The sequence below is a fragment of the Notechis scutatus genome, chromosome Z (assembly GCF_049901735.1).
Source record: "Notechis scutatus isolate UNSWTSFEM ecotype Mainland chromosome Z, rNotScu1.2, whole genome shotgun sequence".
Taxonomy (NCBI): domain Eukaryota; kingdom Metazoa; phylum Chordata; class Lepidosauria; order Squamata; family Elapidae; genus Notechis; species Notechis scutatus.
In genome coordinates this window covers 95,135,984-95,158,911 of record NC_142025.1, presented here as the reverse complement: position 1 = coordinate 95,158,911, position 22,928 = coordinate 95,135,984, and the positions used below count along the sequence as shown (strand labels likewise).

At 39.4% G+C, this 22,928-nt stretch overlaps 2 protein-coding genes across 3 annotated transcripts in view; one reads left to right on the top strand and one right to left on the bottom strand.

Moving 5' to 3' along the window:
- FTSJ3 (FtsJ RNA 2'-O-methyltransferase 3) overlaps positions 1-7,284 on the bottom strand; it is a 32,915-nt gene extending 25,631 nt beyond the window's left edge. The window contains exons 1-5 of the mRNA XM_026669859.2: positions 7,129-7,284; positions 5,545-5,650; positions 3,589-3,635; positions 1,452-1,531; positions 935-1,034 (exon numbers count right to left, since the gene is read on the bottom strand). Of these exons, the coding sequence (XP_026525644.1) occupies positions 935-1,034; positions 1,452-1,531; positions 3,589-3,635; positions 5,545-5,650; positions 7,129-7,195 (400 nt within the window). The 5' untranslated portion in view covers positions 7,196-7,284. The remainder of the gene's footprint in view (positions 1-934; positions 1,035-1,451; positions 1,532-3,588; positions 3,636-5,544; positions 5,651-7,128) is intronic.
- An 810-nt stretch (positions 7,285-8,094) lies between these two features.
- On the top strand, positions 8,095-22,268 carry PSMC5 (proteasome 26S subunit, ATPase 5). 2 transcript variants are annotated; one of them, XM_026669862.2, is made up of 12 exons: positions 8,095-8,141; positions 9,291-9,362; positions 9,992-10,061; positions 11,023-11,120; positions 12,245-12,301; positions 12,422-12,652; positions 17,655-17,781; positions 18,551-18,741; positions 19,237-19,335; positions 19,470-19,580; positions 20,087-20,173; positions 21,397-22,268. In XM_026669862.2, the coding sequence occupies exons 1-12, from the start codon at positions 8,118-8,120 to the stop codon at positions 21,448-21,450; spliced, it is 1,221 nt and encodes a 406-aa protein (XP_026525647.1). In that variant the 5' UTR covers positions 8,095-8,117; the 3' UTR covers positions 21,451-22,268. The 2 variants fall into 2 exon arrangements, with proteins under 2 accessions (XP_026525647.1, XP_026525648.1); XM_026669863.2 differs by lacking the exon at positions 8,095-8,141 and adding an exon at positions 8,373-8,681.
- The last annotated feature ends 660 nt before the right edge of the window (positions 22,269-22,928 follow it).

Sequence of the window (22,928 nt, the reverse complement as noted above, 5' to 3'; positions counted from 1 at the left end):
GGACTCCTGGACCTTCTCTTCATTAATTTAGTCATACTCAGTTTCTGCAACTGTTCATTGATTCACCACAGTGAGACTGACAGCTTCTCAAAAGATTTTCAATTAGACCCATAGTGATATTGACAAATGCGATTTTTTTGACACAAGTAGTCCCCACTTAACAACCCTAATTGGGACTGTAAACCTGACCGCTAAGCAAAGCAATTGCTAAGTGGAAAACATGCGGCCATGATTGTGCTTTCCAGGTGGAAAGAGGCAACACCAGTGAATTTCACATCTTTGGCCTTTGTTTACACCCTAACCATTCCCCTCCACTCTTTGGAAGTGTCTGATTACTGTCTTGAACACAATGAAAGCAAGCAGATTGTGTTACATGCTAGGCAAACAGCTTGCTCTCTTGAAATCACTTCCTCTTTTTCTCCAGTCTCTTCACTCTGAAGGGAGGAGAGAAAAAAAGCAAACGATTTCTATAGCCTTTACTTTAATTACTTTATTTTATCTTATCTGCCAGCAACTTATCCAATCTTTCTGCTCTGTATGAGTGTGTTTGTGTGTGCGTGGGGGTGGGGGTGGGGGGAAAGGATTAGGCAAAGATATTAACCATAGAAAAACAACCCATCCATTCCCATATTTTAAGTGCCTAAGCAAACAGGCAAAAAACCTGAAACCACAATGCCAAGTTTCAACATTCATCTTTGATCAATGGGGAACCAAACATAGGCTGGGTAGCATGGTACCAACTTAAGCACTGGGTTAACAGGCCTATTGTATCTATATATAACTTAGCATTGCTCTTACATCAAATCAGATGTACATGATAGTTTGTCGTAAAATCCAAATTAAAGTTTACATGATATTGATCAGTGTCTATTCTGCATTACAAAGCCCCAAAAGATGTTTTCTTTTCTTCCTCTTCTGGAAGAGGCCCCCATACCTTGAGTAAAGGCATCATGTACCCAACTGGCACCTACGTTGGGAGCCCCATCATTCAACACAACATCCACTTTCCATGTCTTCAGCTCCTTGCGCAAGGCCTGAGGAGAAAGACAGCTTAAATATCCCCATGAGAGTAAATAAATGCTGCAGTTCCCTGCTACTATCAATAGTAAAGCACTGCCATCTTGTGGCAAGTGACAATGGAGAGACAAGGCAATCTTTTAGCCTGCTTTTAAAATTAATACTATTTTTTTCTGAGGCCTTAGATTAAGTATGCAATTTTTACAGTTCTGGTAATATCACAGTATGAAGCCTACTAGGATTTGTTTTCTTGCTTGTATGATGGATTAACATACCATAAAATTATGTCTGACTCCTAGCAACCACTCAGACTTTCTCTATGGCAATGTTGTACGATGAAAACCTGTAAATGAAGCTGGCGAGTGAAGGGGAAGCAGAACCAAAACTAGCAGCTGTCAAGGCAACAGCATCTGGGAATTATACAAAATAATTACCTGGCGACACTTCTCAGTGGTGATGTCTTCCTGCAGTGTTACCACATTAGGGATGGGCTTGATGGGGACCAGATCAACCCCTGAAGATAAGAAGGGAGAATAAAGAAGCAAACAAGACATTGTTTTATCTAACAAAACTACCAAAGCTGTCATTCCAGGCTTTTTCCCCCCGTCTTTCTCAAATCCACTTTATTTTTTTAATTTTGTAACATGTCCCTGAGATGTTTTAAATGTTATAAAGCACCTTGAATTTTGCTTTGTTCTTTTAATCGGGCGCCCTACACACCAGCCAGTCTTCAACTCACAGCACAACCGGGATCAGATTTTCCGGGCGGTTGTTAACTGAGTTTTATGACTTTTACCAATTAAGCAAATCACTGAAGTTGTTCAGTCAATCCAGTTAAGTAGATCACATGGTGTCTAAGCTTCCCTCAATGACTTTGCTTTATGGAAGCTGCCTGGGAAGATGACAAATGATAGCCTCATAACTCTAGGATGCTACAACCCTAATAAATACATGCAGATTGCCAAATGCTGAAGGCAACAGCATCTGAGAATTATACAAAACAATTACCTCACATGACTATGGAGATGCTGTGACAACTGTGTGACGTCTCGTCATAACTCTTTCTTTCTGGTGGTGTAACTTTGAACAGTTGCTAAACTAATGATTTTAAGTCCAGGACTAACTGTAAATTTATTTTTGTTTTCTTCCCAGCATTTTCCTTACAGGTGCAGGGTCTGCTTTATTTAACCAAATGTTGAGCCATTGCTGCTAAAGGAATTGACCTACTGACTTGTTATCCAAGCCTGACATCATGGGCTGAGGGAAAATAACTGGCCCAAACTGACCCAGCTCGCTTTCATGGCTAAGATAGGACTAGAACTCAGAGCTTTCTGGTTTCTAGGTCAGTGCCCTGATCAGTAGACCAAATTGGCTCTTATTTTGTAAATCAAAATAATAAGACTATATTGCTTAGATTTGTACATAACACCAATATATTATGACATCCTAGATTCTTGGGAAGGACTCAATGCATAGGAAAGATAACTTCAGCTAAAGAACTAGCAGCTATGATTTCAGATTCTCAGGATTCATGTCAAAATCTTCCTAATCCAGCTTCCTGAAACTAAGCAAGCAATTTATGGTGCAGTATTATCCACAAAATGATGTCCTCCTTTTGGTGCTATATCTTTGACTAGTCAGTAATTTCAATTCCTGTTTCGACTCAGAAGAATTAAGCCAGTACAGTAAACATTCTCCATATTACCTGGCTATTATTACATTAAAAATCTATATCGGGGTCCCCAAACCCAGATCATAGGCTATTCGGAACTGGGCCGCGCAAGTGGTGAGGGAGCACTCTTGTGCACAAAGCTCCATTTGTGCGAGCAGTAGGCACATATGCCTGCCACAAATGGAGCTGTGCAGGCAGGCACATGTGCCAGTTGCTCACGTAGAACCATACCCTCTCCCTTCCCCCACCGCTGGGCTTTAAGGTCAGAAAGGTTTGGAACTGCTGGTCTATATGATATACACAATACTGGACATCAGTGACAACAACCTGTGCCCACAAACCCCATGCAATTTCCACTTCTTGGATTACTTCAAGGTTACTTAGCTAAAATTTTGCAATAATCACACACACACACACACACACACACACACACACACACACACATAAATTGGCTTAAATTGCTGCTAGGCTTAATGCACTAAGTTTGAGTTGACCTTAAATAACCCTCCCATCCTAACTCCTCCTATAAAAAGGGATAGAACTTTTTAATCTCACTTCTCTGGGGATGTCACCCCATTGCACTAGGCTCCCTATGGCCTCAGTAATCAAATTGTTTTAAGTATAGGTTCGTTGACTACTCTTTGACCATCCACAATGTTTTGACTATTCTAAAATGCCACATCACTATCTTTTCTTCTCATACAAACACAAAATCCTATCCCTTGTTTTTGCTGCACTTGTTGGTAGAGATCAGCCATAGACATTGGCTCTGGGAGAGGGCTCATGTTTTTATTCTGGTGGAGACATCTGGTGGGTCATGGCAGAAAATATAAAACCTGAAGCCATTTGGTTCTTTTATTTTTTTTGTCCCAGATCATTCTTCCATCCATGTTACTTACCGATAATAAGACTGGACACTGGCATAAATTTTGAGGCCACCTGCAGCCTGTAGATAGAACAGAAACAGATAACTGGGCATTTATCAGTCATTAATTATACTGGAAAAGTGAGAATGAATTTATCATGTGTTCTAAGTTAACAGATTTTTATCATCTGCAATCTAAAATCTTGTAGTGTCATACTGGAACAAATTCTTTAAATGTCAACAGAAAAACATGGAACTACTGTTTGAAGTGAATGAGCTGTGGTCTATAAAAATCATAGTTCAAATCTTAGCTGAAGTGTTATCAAACAAATTACTCTATACTACTACTTTTGAAATACAGAATTCTAGCCTATTTCACCATGTTGTAAGAATATTTTGAAGTGCAAACCAGAGGCCACAAACAAATTAATGTTTGATAGTGAAAATATTCAGAACACAGTGCAGCTTATATGCCAAATTATTAGATTTCTGTTATAAAGAAAAGAAATACCGTATTTGCCGGCGTATAAGACGACCCGGCGTATAAGACGACCCCCCACCACCACCGAGAACGCCCTCCAGAAATCCCGGGGCTGCAGCGGCAGGGCAGAGTGCCAGGGCCGTGGGAAGAGCAGGAAGGCTGCAGCCTCGGGCGGAGCGAGGCGAGCGGGATGAAGCGGAAGCAACGCAGGGGATCCAGGAAGCCAGAGGCGCCTTCGCTGCGTCCAACAAGCATCCAAAGCCGGCAGTGGATATACCGGCGTATAAGGCGACCCCCCACTTGGAGGCATGTTTTTCGGGGTAAAAAAGTCATCTTATACGCCGGCAAATACGGTAGTTTTCTAATTAGAACTTACTATGGTGTGGATAAAATGCAAAGGAAGTTTTTTTTTTCTTCTTCTCTCATACTAGGAGCATCCAGGATCAACTAATGAAAATAAATGCTTTTTTTTTTCTACAGCACTTAGTTAGATATGAAATGACCATGAAAGACAAATAATGGGCACCAATTTTTAAAAAATTGAAAAAGGTAATAGAAAAATCCATGGATGAGCACAAAGCTATTAAAGGCTGTATGCTGCCTCCAGAATCAGAGGCACTAAGTCCCTGATGCCAGTGCAGGATGAACAGAAAATGTCACCAGGATCATGTTGGCTTCCCAAAAGCACCTACTGGTCACTCTGTAAAGACAGGCTAGAATTATGTTTGGCTTGATGTAAAACTTCTTGTATTCTTAAAATGTAAAAAATAATAATAATCACAGCCCTAATATTACCTAAAATCCTGGAAATCTGGGGAAATCTTCCCAGAGTATTCATAGTATATATATTGAAGGGTTCCTTTTTTAATTTATTGGACTTAATTATATTTATAGCACTGTACCTCCACTGGAATCAACATCATGATTCATTTCTGCCTTACTGATTTCAAGAGCTGAATTATAAATAATGCTAAATTTGTAACCAACTGGCCCAATCTACATTTATATAAAATATGTTAGCAGTTGTAATTACTAAAGTAGCTGTCCCCCCTTAAAGCAGTGAGATTTCGCACTGCTTTTGGAGATTCAACAAAACAAGAACAAACCATTCTTTTCTTACTCAAAATAGTTGAGGAACACAGTTAATTCCTATTCCTAGGTACCATGATCATGCATTTGAGTATGATCTAGCCATTTTGCCATACTGATAGGACTGGGAAAGTACATTTGACTTACCTATTAACTTACCCTAATCTTGTGGACCCACTTCTAAAGCATTTGGAACACTTAAAAAAGAAAATCTAAAATAATATTGCCTTGCTCTATGCAAAATCTTGTTTCTGTAGATGGCCAAATTTTCACAATGTGCTTAACTCTTCATTGGATAAGGAGAATGTATTAATAAGAGGACAGTTTGAAGTAGTGACAAGTCTACTTGTCTACGTGCATCAACAGCAGGGGTATAGTCTTATAGAAGACCACCCACAAATACTTGAACTGGATACTAACCATCCTCCTGGAGCGGCACACAGATCCAGCAAGGCTCGTGATTTTGGGAGGAATTGGAATTTGCGGTTCAACTGGATCAACTTAAAAGAAGAACGGGAGCGAAACCCTGGAATACAAAGGTCAACATCAGGCACAGTTCCAGCTACAGCTATGAGGTTCAAACTCTACCTCAGCAATTTGAATAGTGAGCTGTGAGCTTTAAGGAGTCCAGTTAGAACTTCAGAATTAATTCATTATGTTAGAAACACAAGCCAACGCTTGCCAGTGAAAAGATCATGCCTAGCACATAACCCATAATAATGATAGAGGCTTAAGCTCAAACTATGAGGAGAAAACCTCAGATTCTAGTCTAATTCAGCCACACAAGTTCACTCTCAACTTGAGGCTACTCTCTTGTTGTTGCTGGGGAAGGAATGGGGAAAGGGAGCACTATATATGCTTTGAGGTCTTAAATGTAAGGAGGAATAAAAATTGAATAAGTAAATAAGCAGAGGTAGCACATGCACGCACCCCCCCAAAAAAAAAAGATTATGCCATGATTCAAGTCAGCATTCCAATGATCCAAAAAAGCACCTAAAGTTGACTAGGCAAAGTGCTTACATGAATTTATTTGGAAAGCAGTATCACTATTAGGCAGTAATGTTAAATGGGATACTTCTAAAGAAAGGTCTCCAAACTCTCCAGCTCATCAACTCCTTCATGAAATTTCAGATTGTTCACTGATCCTCAAACATTATATAAAAATAATTTGATAAACACTACTTTAATAAATACAACAAATAACAATACTAAAAATAACACAATGCTGTTTTCATTGATGGTTGACCCTGTCTTACTGCTTACTTACCTTCTGTACTAGGGACTAGAATGGAGATCAAGAGACTCCAAAAGATTGATTTAACTGGAACAACTTCCCTTTTAACCCTCAGCTATTTATAGACCCTTTCAATAGTCTCATCAATCCTAGCGGGTTGATACTGACCATGTTGGAGAACCTTGCTCTAAAAGCAAAGAGAAGGTCTGCTCATTGTGACGAATATTTATTCAAATAAATAGCAGAGCAACTGCTTGTATATAAATAAAGTTATATGCAAGTAGTTGCTCTGGCAACTGGTTGTATATAACTTTATTTTTGGTTGAGATCATCTTAACTCTTTTAGTCAGCCTAAAATAAAGATTTCATTAATATTCTGTTCTGTCAAAACTTTCTACCAGAACTCATGTTGGAATTTGTCACATAACACATTATGAAAGGATTTGATACAGAAAACGTTTTTATTGTTGCATTCTGATTGCCAACCACGAATACGTGACAGAAAGAGAATAAGACCTTTAGATAATAAACACTTTTGTCTGATCATTACTCAAAGCTATTTAGTCAAAACACAGTTCCACAGACCCTTTTATATAAAGGATCAACCCTGGGACGCCAAGAGGGTAGTCAGGGCGACTATTCTTTTCTCTTAAGTAGCATTGCTCAGTATGGACAGAAATATAGATTTGCCTCCTCGCGGCCAAACTCTCCAAAGTCGATGGGAAGAACGATAAACCGAAAATAATGTATTAAAAGCCCCATTTTCTCACCGGTCTCTTTGGCCAGATGATAAAACTTGTCTCTTCGGCTCTTTCCGACTTTCCCCTTCTTGCCCATCTCGACTAAGAAACAGCGTCCGCCGCAACTCAGACCCAGGGAATCCCACGTGCGCAGAACCTACCGTGACCCTTCCGCCCACCCTCCTCGTAGTTCTTCCTCTTCCGGTTTTTATTTTTTCTTTGCGCGTGCCAGACATCCGCCCGAAGTTCATTTTCAGCCATTTTGTGTGTGTCGGTTGCCGTTTTTCTCTGTTCCAAAGCATACGATCTGGTGACTTCTTCGCACTACATTTACCATTATCCTCAGTCACTATCTGTGATGGATGCATAAGCTGTATTCCAAAATTACTGTAGAAGATGGCAACTACGTATTCGGCACGCTAAATGTGCCAGCATTTAATCCTGACTGAAATTATTTATTTATTTGATTTGCCAATTGTTTACAAGATAGTAAGTATAAGTGTATACATAGTTGTGGATACATGAAATGGGTACATATAAGAAAAATAAAAGAATAAGAGAAACAATAGGACAGGGACGGTAGGCACGTTGGTGCGCTTATGCACGCCCCCTACAGACCTCTTAGGAAAGGGGTGAGGTCAATAGTAGACAGTCTAAGGTTAAACTTTTTAAAAGGAAGTCAGTGTTTTCAAGGAGTCTATTTCTAAATGTAATTACGTCTGAATCCAAATATTATAAAGACTGTTTCTTTTTGGTATCTGTGTTTGAATCATATTTATTTCCCACATTCACAAATCGTACTTAAAAGCCAAACTCAACCCTACAAGTCCTCTTCCAACATCCAACGATTTCAACAACGCCCAAGAGGCTGTATTTCCGGGACAACTTTTCCACAGGTGAAACACCGGCGTCCCTGTTTGTTAAGGGCAAGAACCAAGAAAAAGGAGGTGCATCGTGCTATTTCTTTCTTCGCTTGGCGCACGCGCATTTCTGACCAGAGTTAATACTAGCGAAAGAAAATGGCGGTCGAGGCATCTGAGCAGGTAAGTGACCTTGTGGATTGTTGAGTCACGTAAGCAACTGCTGCCACTTTATAAAAGAAAAAAAAAAAAGTGGTAGGGAAAGCGCAGAGTTAGCAACGGCTATTTTTTGTTCTGCTAGTGGGACAGAGGTCGAAGAGATGTGATTTCGAAAATAAATGGTTTCTCATTGTATCCGGGCAGAGCAATAGGAAGGGGTGCGGCCTGTCTGAGGAGGGTGTTCCGGTGTAGAAAGGCGTTTTTTTTTTCTGGTGACGTTACAAGGAGGGCAGTAATTACAACGAGGGGGGGATATGTCTCATGTATGTTTACTTGCGACCATCCGGTCTATCCCGAAAGCCGCATCTGAAGATGAGGATATTGTCAGCCTGAAGTGGGGGAGAAGGAATAATTCTCTGGAAATGGGATTTAGGAGTTTTAGGAGATGTCTTGAACTTTGCTTTTTGCCATAAATCTCCTTCCCCCCACTGTAAAATTATATTTTTGGCCTCGGAGGGTGCGAGGTCCCTTGGGAATTTCAAAAAGAATGAATTTTCACACCAGGTCTGCCTTATTATGTATTTCCATGATGCATTTTTGTGCTAACATCATGTAAATGTTTGTAATAACAGACAGACAGACAAGTCTTCCCCAAACCCCAAAAACTTTAACCTTAGACTGTCTACTATTGACCTCACCCCTTTCCTAAGAGGTCTGTAGGGGGCGTGCATAAGCGCACCAACGTGCCTACCGTCCCTGTCCTATTGTTTCTCTTATTCTCTTATTTTTCTTATATGTAACCATTTCATGTATTCACAACTATGTATACATTTATACTTATTATCTTGTAAACAATTGGCAAATCAAATAAATAAATAAATAAATAAAGTGAATTGATTGGTAGATAGAATGGATATGTTGCAAGGAAAGTGCCTTGAATGTTCATATTGTTGCTAATTCAGGTTATTATTTCAGAGGACTTTTCTGTGGAAGTGGAGATGTGAAACAGAAAGACTGTTTTAGACTTTTAATTATTTCTTAAAGAAAGAAATCTTAGGGACTAAACGAAGTATGAAATGGCAGTTACCAGGTGCCAGGAATTACTTGTGCTCTGATTGAAAAGCTACACTTAAAAGGGAGTTTGTCTTACCCTGTTCTGCTTTTCCTTGACAGATGGACCTGGATGAGGGCAAGGGTGGGACAGGGCTGCGCCAGTATTACCTATCCAAGATTGAGGAACTGCAGGTAAGAGTTAACTGATTTCCTGAAAGATTAAAAGTCATGTTCTTTTCTTTACACTTTTTCTTCTGATGGGTAGATTAAGCTTTCAAACGTTTGTAATGTAGTTGATTTGAAGTGTGATTCCTGGATAACTTTCAACTGTATCTTCATTATGGATGATAATGTGTAGCATAATGTAGCATTTGCATTATTGCTTCAAAAAGAAAACACCTATAATCCTGTTCTGGCACTCATAATTGTGAATAAAGTCATGTATGTAGGAAAAATAGGGTTTTGACATATGTCTACTATGTTTGATATGAATTTTTAAGGCATGGTGCATATGGTCCTAAAAATGAAATATGCTGGGGAATGAACCCTCCTTATTACTATGAGAGTTAAAAGACTTGGTTATTAGTATTTTATCCAATTTATACCAGGCTAGAGTAGAAATAGTATAGCTGCCTTTGTCTGTCTTAATTGATATCTTGAAGTGGTACAAATGCTTTGCAAAGCTTTTTGCTCCAGATTACATAATGCTAATAGCGGGGCATATATGCTTTTTATTTTATTATTGTGACCTCTAAGCAATGGTAATTGATTTTCTGCCTGGGTTTTTTATGGAGTATTTGCCTTTTTCCTTTTCCTTGTAGTTGATAGTCAATGATAAGAGTCAGAATCTCAGGCGACTGCAGGCTCAGAGGAACGAACTTAATGCCAAAGGTAAGTTAGAAATAGTGCTTTTTTGGATTGCTTTTGTGACCAAGAAATGAAGAGCAGAATAGCCAAAGCTGTATAAATATTTTGAGAGTTGAATATGGTATTTTAAATAAGAATGATGTAAGACTTTAAATAAGAATGATGTAAGACATTTTTAAATAAGAATGATGTAAGATCAGGGTTGTCAAACTCATTTTCATTGAGGGCTGCATCAGGGTTGTGTTTGACCTCGGGGGGCCGGGATGGGTGTGGCCAGCTCAACATCACTTGTATTGGGGGTGCCTCTGTGGCGCGAGCGTTCTACCAGAAAAAACAAGCTCCTGAACTCTGTTTCCAGCTCTGATGGTTTCATGCAACCCTCTGCCAGCAAAAAACAGAGCTTGGGATAGATGCTTGCAGCCCTTGCAACCTCCACTTCTGCCAGCGAAAATGGATCTTGCAAGGGCCACACACGACCCTCCTGAGTTCCGTTTTGCTGGTAGAGGTGCTGTGGGTCAGTCCATCACTTTTTCCAGGGCAGCCTGGTGGGTCAGATCTATACCTTATATCTCTTTTTATATTATACCTCCTAAATAGCTAAAACCAAATTTATGCTATAGAGCACAATGGAATTGGTCTGCATTATGTATTAAATACTAGCAGAACCACTCTATAAAACACGTGGCTTATTTGTTAAATAAGTTTTAATTAAAGATATCTTTGTAGTCCTCAAATGTTTGTACATATGAGGTTTATGTATTAACTTATGTATTTTATAAGCTTATAGAAATGTAGGGCAAGGCAATGATAGACTGAGATAATATCTTAGGAAATTATTTACTAGGAGTGTTCAAGACATCTGAATGCCAATTTGAATACCAAGCCAGCTGTCTTTACATTGTGTTTAAGTTTTACTCTTCTGCCATCCATTCAATCACCCTATATTGATGCACTATTTATTATTTAAATACTTTACATATTCTAGTACGCCTGCTTCGTGAGGAATTGCAACTTCTGCAGGAACAGGGTTCCTATGTGGGTGAAGTGGTGAGGGCTATGGACAAAAAGAAGGTGCTAGTCAAGGTATGGTTTTTCTTGCACACATCTATCTCTATTTCAGATATTTGTTCCCTCAGTTGGAAATAGACCAAAATAGGAGCAGGGTCTTGAGAATAATAGTTTTTAGTATTTTTTAATATTTATGTAAATGAATAGGGTATGTATAGGGTTAAGATGTATAGGGTTAAAACACTTCTGAAAGCTTCACTAAGTGAAGATTATTAAGGTAAAATTGCTGTGGGGGGAGGGGAGAAGAAAAGAGTTGCATGTATACCACAGGTAGTCCTTGACTTGTAATGAATCATTTAATGACAGTTTGAAGTCACAACAGGACTGAAAAAATTACCCATGACTGGTCCTTGTATTTATGACTGTCACAGTATACCCATGATCAAACTAGGTGTTTGGCAGCCAATATGTATTTACGGTTTTGCAACATCCCAGGCTCATGTTTCCATCAGTTGCAATCTTCCCAGCAGCTTTCAACAAGCAAAGTCAGTGGGGGAAGCCAGATTTGCTTAATAACATGGCAAAAAAGGTTGTACAATTGGATGTGACTACCTTGCTTAGCAACAGAAATTCTGGTCCCAGTTGTGGTCCTAAGTTTAGATTTCCTGTATATAGAGCAGTAATAAACACTCTGTGCATCTTTGTAATTCTTAGATCTTTGAGACAAATTGGTAGCAACTATGTTGTATTTGCAATGTTGGAATAAAATTGACAGTGACTAACTGAAATTTATTTAGGGTTATCGTAGCAGCTGTGATGTTTAAATCAAAGATTACCTAATTAAAAATTAAGCCTCTTAATGTAGTTTGCCACAGTATTTCAGGACAAGAGCAGCAAATTTTATGTATTAGATCCTGCCCTTTTTTCAAAAGTAACTTAAGGCAGCAAATATACATAATATGGTTTAATAGTGAATGTTGAATGAATCCAGTTTTGACATGCATTCCAAAATTAACTCTCCTAAAATAATGGAGGGTTTTCTTTATAGCTGTTTCATTTGCTTTTGCAAAAGAAGCTATGAACCAGCCGTTATTGTACAGCTATACATAACAGCATTGCTTATTGACTTTAGCTTGTTGGCTGTTACAATACAAGAAATATTTTTTCCAGTAGAGTTAATTAGCTATTTTGTATTTCAGGTTCATCCAGAAGGCAAGTTTGTGGTTGATGTGGATAAAAACATAGACATCAATGATGTGAGTAAGCTGTTGGCGATAAGGTCTTTCCTAATCTGGATTTGTAGTTCCCCCCAATGGTTCATCAGAAACTAGGCCTGCTTCCATTACTTACAATTTATTTTCCTCTTTACTGTCCAGGTGACACCAAACTGTCGTGTTGCTCTGAGGAACGATAGCTACACATTGCATAAGATACTACCAAACAAAGTGGATCCTCTGGTTTCATTAATGATGGTGGAGAAAGTACCAGATTCCACCTATGAGATGATTGGTGGTCTCGACAAGCAAATAAAAGAGATTAAGGAAGTGATTGAGCTTCCAGTTAAACATCCAGAGCTTTTTGAAGCTTTGGGCATTGCTCAACCAAAGGCAAGTAAAAAGTGTTTCAAAGGGGCACATAAACCTTGACAAATTGAAAGGATATTAGATTGCTTTTGAAAAACTTCAATAAGATGGGAATGTGAGAGGTTAAGAGGAGGTATAGCATGTTTTGTTTCAACTTCAATCCTTGGTATATACAAGTACAGGTGAAACTCAAAAAATTAGAATATCGTGCAAAACTTCATTTATTTCAGTAATGCAACTTAAAAGGCGAAACTAATATATGAGATAGACTCATTACATGCAAAGCAAGATAGTTCAAGCCGTGATTTGTCATAATTGTGATGATTATGGCTTACAGCTCATGAAAACTCCAAATCCACAATCTCAGAAAATTAGAATATTACATGCAATCAATAAAACAAGATTGTACATAGAACAATATCGGACCTCTAAAAAGTATAAGCATGCATATGTACTCAGTATTTGGTTTGGGCCCCTTTTGGAGCAATTACTACTTCAATGTGGTGTGGCATGGAAGCTATCAGCCTGTGGCACTGCTGAGGTGTTAAGGAAGACCAGGATGCTTCAATAGCGGCCTTCAGCTCTTCTGCATTGTTCGGTCTCATGTCTCATCTTTCTCTTGGCAATGCCCCATAGATTCTCTATGGGGTTCAGGTTCAGGTTTGCTGGCCAATCAAGCACAGTAATCCCATGGTCATTGAACCAGGTTTTGATGCTTTTGGCAGTGTGGGCAGGTGCCAAGTCCTGCTGGAAAATGAAGTCAGCATCCCCAATAAAGCTCGTCTGCGGAAGGAAGCATGAAGTGCTCCAAAATCTCCTGGTAGACAGTTGCGTTGACCCTGGACTTAATGAAGCACAGTGGACCAACACCAGCAGATGACATGGCTCCCCAAATCAACACAGACTCTGGAAGCTTCACACTGGATTTCAAGCATCTTGCAGTGTGTGCCTCTCCATTCTTCCTCCAGACTCTGGGTCCCTGGTTTCCAAATGAGATGCAAAAGTTGCTCTCATCAGAAAAGAGGACTTTGGACCACTGAGCAGTTCTGTTTTTCTTTAGCCTAGGTAAGACGCTTCTGATGTTGTTCAGGAGCGGCTTGACAAGAGGAATATGACATTTGAAGCCCATGTCCAGGATTCGTCTGTGTGTGGTGGCTCTTGATGCACTGACTCCAGCCTCAGTCCACTCCTTGTGAAAGTCCCCAACACTTTTGAATGGTCTTTTCCTGACAATCCTCTCCAGGCTGCGGTCATCCCTGCTGCTTGTGCACCTTTTTCTTCCACACTTTTCCCTTCCACATAACTTTCTATTAATGTGCTTTGATACAGCACTTTGGGAACATTCAACTTCTTTTGCAATTACCTTTTGAGGCTTTCCCTCCTTATGGAGGGTGTCAATGATGGTTTTCTGCACAACTGTCAGGTCAGCAGTCTTTCCCATGATTGTGATTCCTACTGAACCAGACTGAGAGACCATTTAAAGGCTCAGGAACCCTTTGCAGGTGTTATGGCTTAATTAGCTGATTAGAGTGGGACACTTTGAGCCTAGAATGTTGAACCTTTTCACAATATTCTAATTTTCTGAGATTGTGGATTTGGGGTTTTCATGAGCTGTAAGCCATAATCATCTCGATTATGACAAATCATGGCTTGAACTATCTTGCGTTGCATGTAATGAGTCTATCTCATATATTAGTTTCACCTTTTAAGTTGCATTACTGAAATGAACTTTTGCACGATATTCTAATTTTTCAAGTTTAACCTGTAGTTCTCAAGTTATAGAGTTACGAATGTAGTTGAGTCTGCTTATTCCATTCATACCCCAAAGATTTGTGGGAGTGAATATCGTACCTTGAGCGGGATCACTCCCTCCTTTCACCCACACATTCGCTAATCAAATGTGAGGCTCATTAAGTGCACAAGAGATATTTCAGGGCGGGGAAGGCCATGGGGAGCCTACTGATAGAACAGGCCACCTGCCTAAGACCACCCAAGGCCTCCCCAACCCATTGAAATACCTCAGTTTCTTCCCCCCCAATCTGCCATGCTGGGTCACTTACCTTGTGAAGATCTAGCAAGCAGTCTCCTCTAGCCTCGTGCGCCCCTCTGCAGTTCTGTTTGGGCCTCGCCCAGCAAGTTGCTGGCTGAAATGGAGCTTCTGAGGACTGAATTCGGCCCTCCAATGCTATGTTTGGACCTCTGGGGCTCCCCGGCTCGTTGCAGGCCGAAATGGAGTTTCTTGGGGCCGGATCCAACCCTTGGAAGCTCCATTTTGGCTTCCAGTGGGCTGGGGGAGGCCCATGGAGGTCAAATAAAGCATCAGAGGGATTCACCCCTCAGAAGCTCCATTTCGACCTGCAATGGGCTGGGGAAGGCCAGTGGAGGGCCGAATGGAGCATTTAGAGGGCCGGATCCACCCCTCAGAAGCTCCATTTCGGCCGACAGTGTGCAGGATGAATGTTGCAGAGCAGTGCTTCATAAGGCCAAACAACTGCCGTGGTGCTGAAAGATTTGTAGTTTCGGGCCTTGTTCTCAAATGGTAGAGGGTGCTTATTGCATAACTTCGAATGTTCGCTAAGGGGATGCTTATAACCTGGGGATTACTTGTACAGTCCAAAAATTTCAGTACCGAGACCTGGGAAATAATGTGCTTGAGATGTTAGAGCATTATTGTGGTTCTGTGTATATAATGAGCTAGGTGGGTTACCTCCATATGCAATGTACTCTGAAAAGCAATAGGTAGGCGCTATGATAATTCATAATTCATTGGGTGTTGAAGCAAGCTTATTTGAAAGTTTCTCTTGATTTATAGTTTAGGATATGCTTACAAGATTTAGACATCCCTTTCCACCATAAACTAATTTGTTAAATTGATTTCGTACAAAGCATTGTTTCTCCATTCCGTGTCCATAATAACCTTGTGAAATAAAATAGGCAGAGAGAATAATTAGTTGAAAATCATGTAATCAGTTTTCATTGGTAAGTTGGAGCTTCTGCTTGAATCTTTCCAGTGATAAATTTCTGATTTAATTACTTGAGAAAGGGATATGAATAGCTGAGGCCTTGGGCATGATTCCTCTTGGACATTTGTGTGACTCCTCTTGGCCTTTTGTTCTTGGTATTCTCTATGTTTTATAGAGGAATTGAGAGAGCTGAAAAGGGTCAAGAGACATCTACAATGCCATTGTAGGAAGATGAAAAATGAATCCAATTATAAGTTAAGAGCCACTATTGAGGCCTACACTGTAGAGTTAAGGTAAGAGTGGAGAAATGACAGTATTTCTCCACTCTTACTGTATCCATAGAGTGCTTCCTGTTTAGGGTTTCCTAGATCCTCTTGGGTAAGGGAGCTTTTAAAGTTTGTCTTCAGGCTATACTTAAGAATTTTCAGTGCATCCGATAGATAAAATCTATCTGGATTTATTCTCAGTTGGAGACAAAGCATGGTGCATGTCCTTTGGAAATGACTGAGGAATGAATTTACCCAGTTATCTGGGAACACATTGATCCTCTTGGACCCTCAGAACTGTAAGTGTTGGCCCCCTATGAATTAGATCCATGTCCCTCCTGGTTGATTAAGGCTACCTGGGAGATGACATGTGGGTGGGCCCTAGTGATGTTTAATTCATCCTTGAGGGAGGGGATATTGCCGATGCTACTTAAAATCATGCTAGTGCACCTTCTCTTGATTGTGGCCACTTTTCTGGATATTTTTGTCGTCTCCCAACTTTCCTTTTTAAAAAAGGTGATCATGATACAGCTTTAGAGAATCCTGAATGATATAGATTGTTTGCACCACTTTTAGTCATGTTTTAAGCTCAGAAAAGGGACAGAAAGGACTTTGGTCATACTTTTGGATGATCTCTAGCAGGAACGGGATGGAAGTAGCTAATTCATCTGAATTCTTCACTTCTCGATAGCCTTTGATATCACCGCCCATGGTTTTCTTTCAGGTCAGCTTTGGAGGTGGGGAGGGGGGCACAATTTTATACTACTTCATATTCTCCCTCCAAGGCTAATTCCAGTTGGTACTGATAAGTCCAGCCTGCTGTTCCTGCTTAGTGGGGTACTGCAGGGCTTGGTGTCCTTTCTCCTCTTTTTAACATTTTTAACATGGAGCTACTAAATTATCCTTCACCATGAACTGACGTATCCAATTTGCAGATTCAGACTGAGGTATCATGCTTAATTCACCTAGGGTATATCTCTGTCCTGGGTAAATTAAGTGATATTGTGGATGCCCTTTTGGGCTGCCTGCTGTCGTCTGGATGGGAAACACAGGGCTTCAATTGAACCCCTGGTAAGATGAACTGGCTTTGAGTAGGAGGTTCCTGTGTATCTAGGGAGTTTACAACATGGGTCTTGGCTAAGTTTATCCTGTCCCAGATAGACAAGGTGTGTAATCTGGTGTCCTAGATCCATGACTCATAATGAAATAGGTGGCAGTTATGATTAGGAGGGCCTTTAGATTGACAGTCTAGGAAGACACACTTCTCTGCTGTTGCCCCTGTCCTGTGGACAGAGGTAAGATGGGTCTGCACTTTAGTAGCCTTTCAGAAGAACATCAAAACCTGACAACTGGCTCACAAATCTGAGAGCAACTTACAATCCTGGGAGTGGTTGATGGCTTCAGGACAGTCCCAGCTTTTTAACATGTTAACTTTTGTTTTTATCTATGTTTCTTTTCTATGACTATGTGGCTTTCATTTATAAACTACCCTGAGATAGGTAGTGTATAAATTTGATAAATATTGCAATTGATTATAGGCACTTTGGAAAATGAATTGCTAATTGCTAAATGGTACTAAAGCTGATTTTTAATGAGGCACATCATTACTTCTCCAAAGCAATGTTTTAAACTCATAGCCAACTTTCCATGCCTATGTGCGCTTATGTTTGGTTTCATTGAATAAGAATGGAAGCTGCCTAAAGGGTGGGGTGCAGCATACTGCATAAAGTCCCTGCTTCATTCTTTGAACTTGGAACTCTTGTATATCCCCCATTAATCTTAAGTTCTCTTATACAGGGTGTGCTATTGTATGGACCCCCTGGTACTGGGAAAACTTTGCTGGCCCGGGCTGTGGCTCATCACACTGACTGTACTTTCATCCGTGTCTCTGGCTCTGAACTTGTGCAAAAATTCATTGGAGAAGGTAACTTTTGGAAAAGGATTTTGTGGTTTCAAATTTTAATTTAATTTATTCAATTTATGCATTGCCCAACTTCCATCACTAAACAAGGTAGTTGAGTGAACTACACACAATTTATGACCATTTTGCTGCAGTTGTTAAGTGAATCCAGTTTACTTTATTGATTTTACTTGTCCCTGGAAAGTTGCAAATGGTAGTCACATGACCATAGGATACTGCAAATGTAAATAAATGATGGCTGCCAAATATCCAGATTTCAATCACATGAGCCTAGATGTTGAAATGGTTGTAACAGCACATACTGGTCACAAGTCACTTTTTTCAGCACCATCATAACTTTGAATGATTCTAAGTCAAGAACTACTTATAATTGGTCCCTTGAATTGCACCTAGAAGCAGACTGGTAACCAGTGCAACTAGTGGAGCAGAGTTGTCACAGGGATATATTGAAGCATGCATATTACTTTCCATGCTTCTGAATTCTAGGCCAGTTGAAGCTTCTGGATGGTGTTCAAGAATAGCTCTGTGCATTGCAGTATTTAAGCAGTCTTTTCCAGGAGATGCACTTCAGCAATATAGTAATCATGTGAAATCCAGAGTTAAAAAAAGATGCCTTGGAAAGGAATTCAGGGATAGAAAATGGAATTAAAATTAGAACTGCAGCAAAATATTTAAAAGAATCCATGTTAGTGGAGGGATTAATGGAATTTGCTCTTCCAACCAGGGGCATACTGTGGTCATTTCAGCGGCTATGTTTGATTTATGGTGACAGGTGCACGAATGGTACGTGAGCTGTTTGTTATGGCACGGGAGCATGCTCCTTCCATCATCTTCATGGATGAGATAGACTCCATTGGTTCTTCTCGCTTGGAAGGTGGATCTGGTGGGGACAGTGAAGTTCAGCGTACAATGTTGGAATTGCTCAACCAGCTTGATGGTTTTGAAGCTACTAAGAACATCAAGGTATGTTGAGATAGGTGTAACATCATAAGTGTGTTCACCGATTCTGCTGTAGTAGAATTTTTAAAATCTTGGTTATATGACAAAGTCATTGGGACCTCAGGCATACAGTTCAGACTTTTGGAAGATTTTACAAATTACGACAAGCCAAAATGAAAGTAATGTTTTTTTTAATCTAATGAAGGATTCAGGGGGTTAAGTCTTTTTTATTATGTTTTGCTTTTCTTGACACAGTTTGATTTTTTTTCCTTAGTGGCAGAAACATTTTTAGTCTTATATAGTTGCATATATGACTATAAAGTTATGCCACCAGTAAAAATAAAGAAGGGATGAATAAAAAGAATTTGGGTAGAGGAGGTTAGTTATATAAGAGAGATTTGTAATAGATATCTCAAAAGACACACTTTTTAGGCTTGGGAGTGGGATAGGATAAATATAAACATACCTGAATACATTAACTAGAATATTGACTGCAGTTCAGTAACTATCTTTTTACAGGTAATTATGGCAACCAATCGCATAGACATCTTGGATTCAGCACTGCTTCGTCCTGGCCGCATTGATAGAAAAATTGAATTCCCACCTCCAAATGAAGAGGTAACACTGGGGCAGCTTTTCGCATGCTTATAATAGACTTTCTCCAATAAGGAGATGCTGAAGAGAGAATGTCCATCAACTGTACTGTATTGCACTTTCTATACTGTTTTGGCTCTCCTTTTTGATTCCAATAGGCTCGTCTAGACATCCTGAAGATTCACTCTCGTAAGATGAATCTGACAAGAGGAATCAATCTACGGAAGATTGCAGAACTAATGCCGGGGGCTTCTGGGGCTGAGGTCAAGGTAATGGAGAAATTCTGATTTAAAGGGATGTCAGATCAGCTGCTGTACCTTTTAAAGTGAATGATTTTTTTAAAAAGTCATTGAGTATTAGAAATATACGAGGATATAGTTTTTCAACTTAGTTTTGCACTTGTGAATAGAAGGGATATTGGCAAATATTTTCCTGATATTTTTATGCTCTTCAAATGTTATTTTGCCATTCTGCTGTGCTAAACTGTTTTTCAACACTGAAGAGACCATTATTTGCATGGTTCTTTTTTATGATAGGTGAAAATGAATATTGGTGTTAAAGCATATAATGTTTCAAAAGAAGTACTTCCAAGAATTAGTGCTTGAATTAAAATTAGCACTTTATGCATATATATGATTTAAAAATCTCCACTCTCAGCATTAGGAACAATTGTATTGTTTTTAGATAAGGCAAAAGATGGTCTGGCTGAGCTCTATGTTCACTTGATATTTGAATGGAACAAGACATAGGTATATTGTACAAACTTGTGTTGCAGGGTGTATGTACAGAGGCTGGAATGTATGCATTGAGAGAGAGGAGAGTACACGTAACTCAAGAAGACTTTGAAATGGCTGTAGCAAAGGTACTGTTGATGATTGATATGAGACAAGAGAAATACCCAAATATACAGCTGACTTCCCTAACAAGTTTTCTTATATATTGAATTGTAATGCTTTTAATTTTGATTCAGAATATCCACTGGGCATGCTAATTGTGATAGAAGTATCCCTGAACTTACGATGACAATTAGGATTGGAATTTCTGACAATAAGTGATAAGGTCATAAAACACAGTTGCATCACTTAATGATGGCAATCTCTGCAGTTCTGGCTGCCATTGTTAACTGAATCCTGTAGTAGTCATTAGGCAAGGCAACCATGGGAAACCAGCAGACAATTGTAATTCCTAGACTGGCAGGCACAAAAGAAGGTGGAAGAGAGAGTATAAGAGGCACACACAGGGAAAGTTAACGATGGTGAGTTGTTGGGTGGGTCAGGGAAGTGCACAAGAAGCATGAGATAGGTCAGGGAGATTGCAAGGGGATATATTTGCCTTCAAGAAATGTAGATCAAGGACGATTTGCACAAGCAACACGGGTCAGGTGCAGGAGGGGATGTGAGAGGCACAGGTCACTGATTGTGCAAATGGCCAGTACAAGCATAGAAGGGCTATGGAGAATGAACGGATAAGAGATACTTACCAAGCAACTTTTGATCTTCTCTGCTGGCTTCTCCATAAATTTCTGTGGAAGCCAGCATGGTATGTTGCAAATGATGAGCATACAATCAGTTTTAAGTGTGAATTAGTTGCCAACTGCCCAGATCAGTCACATGATCACAGGGGTGCTGGGAAAGCTGGAACTAACAAGTCATAACCACATTTGTTCAGTGCCATCATAACTTTGAATGCTGAATAATTAATTAGGATGACTATTAAAATTGTAACTGGGTACAACTTGTGGTTAAGAGTGACTAAACCAGAACTGCTTTTTCCAGAGAAGCTGTAGCATGTAATAGTGGAGTTCTCAAAAGTTGAATTATTTGAAGTCTGATATTTAACTGGATAGGTGAGTGATAGCAGACTTATATCAAAAACTCCTGCATTTTTATTAAAATAGGATAATGAAGGTAACTTGAAGGTAAAATTTTATCATGGAATTAAGAAGTTGAGAGGGGTTTTTTGGTCAGGAAGAGATAATATGTATGGATTTAAATAGCCAACCTAGTGGTAGAAGAAAGCTTTTAAGAAGCTGAAATTTATATTTTACTTTATGCTTTGTTTCTAATGCTGCTTTTCCCTTGGCAGGTTATGCAAAAAGACAGTGAGAAGAACATGTCTATCAAGAAGCTCTGGAAGTAGTAAAAAATTGCTGCTGTTTCGTCAAATTACTTCCCATTATGTCATTTACTTGTTTTTCATGTAATAAAATAACATAAATGATCATAAGTGGTGGAGGGGAAAAGGGTGTTTTTTTTTAAATAATTTGTTCAGTTTTCAGCAATGAAATTAATTACACGTTTTCTGTTAACATTTTAGGAGATGAGGTCCTCCTAAAAGCCTAGTTAAGTCTGTAGTGACATGTCTTTGAAACTGCATTTTCAGTTCTGTTTTCAAGATTTTGTACTTCTAATTTGTATTAGATATGTGTGCAACTTGATCAAGAACTGAATATTCTGTATCACTCTGCTATTTCATGCTACTTCATGACAATTCTGAAAGCAATTCTTCCAAACCAGACTAATGTAGAAAACAAGAAGTCTGTTCCTGGGTTGAAAAATTTTGTGCATCCCTAATATCTTTGTACCTATCAAATGGTGGTAAATATATTGAAATTGTCATAATAATTTTAAAGTAAAGGGGAGGAAAACTGCTTAGGGGAAAAAATTACAATTGGTGATAATAAAAAACTCATTCAAATCTTGTTAAAGGCCCCTCATTAGCTTATTTTGATGTCTTCAAAGCAAGAACTGGAATTGCATCTGTGAATAGAAACAGTTAACTAAATAGGTTCCTTTGCTTTGTGAAGTGAAAATTGTACCATAACAAAAATTTAACTAAATACTGCTGTGAATTTTTGGAAGTAATTCTGCTAATTAAACATTGTAATTTTGAGATAGAGAACCTGCTTTCCCCATCCTGTTCCCGCTCCCCTCCAATAAACGAAGCAGTTGCAACTACCAGTATTTATTGGGCTGTTTTTGTTAAGATACAAGTTTTTGTGTGCAGTAAATCAGGACATGCAATTGTTGGGAGCTTAAGAACTAAGTTTAGTGGACTCATATCAAAATCTAAGCTTTCAGGGAAGAGACTTCTTAAGGTATCTTGAACTTTGTGGTCAAAATAGTAATAATAAAAGTTTCATGTTTGGACCATTGTACAAATGCGGGTGAGATTCTAATGTGTTACTGAACCACTTTGGAACTGATCTTTTTAACAAGTTCAAAGTAGCCTTACTACATTCAAAATCAACTGGATATGTGTTGCAATCAGGCACAAAACTAGATGACTTCATGTACTCAATACAGTTGGAATAGTTTCTGAAGATGGTGTTTGATTTCGTTGTATGAGGTGCAATGACAGTAAAGTTTCCTTTTGAACATTCTGCATATGAAAAATAATTTTGCAGTCAACATCTGGAGACCCCCAACTCCCAGGCCATGGCCCACTACTGGGCTATAAACCATTTGGAACCGGGCCGTGGAAGTGATGTGTGAGCATGCACGTGCACATCCCCACTTGTATAAGCAACAGGCAAGCATGCGTGGGCCATTTGTGAGAGCACATATGGAGTGCATGTGCGCTCTTGCTAGCCACTTGCATGGAACCATCCCCTCCCC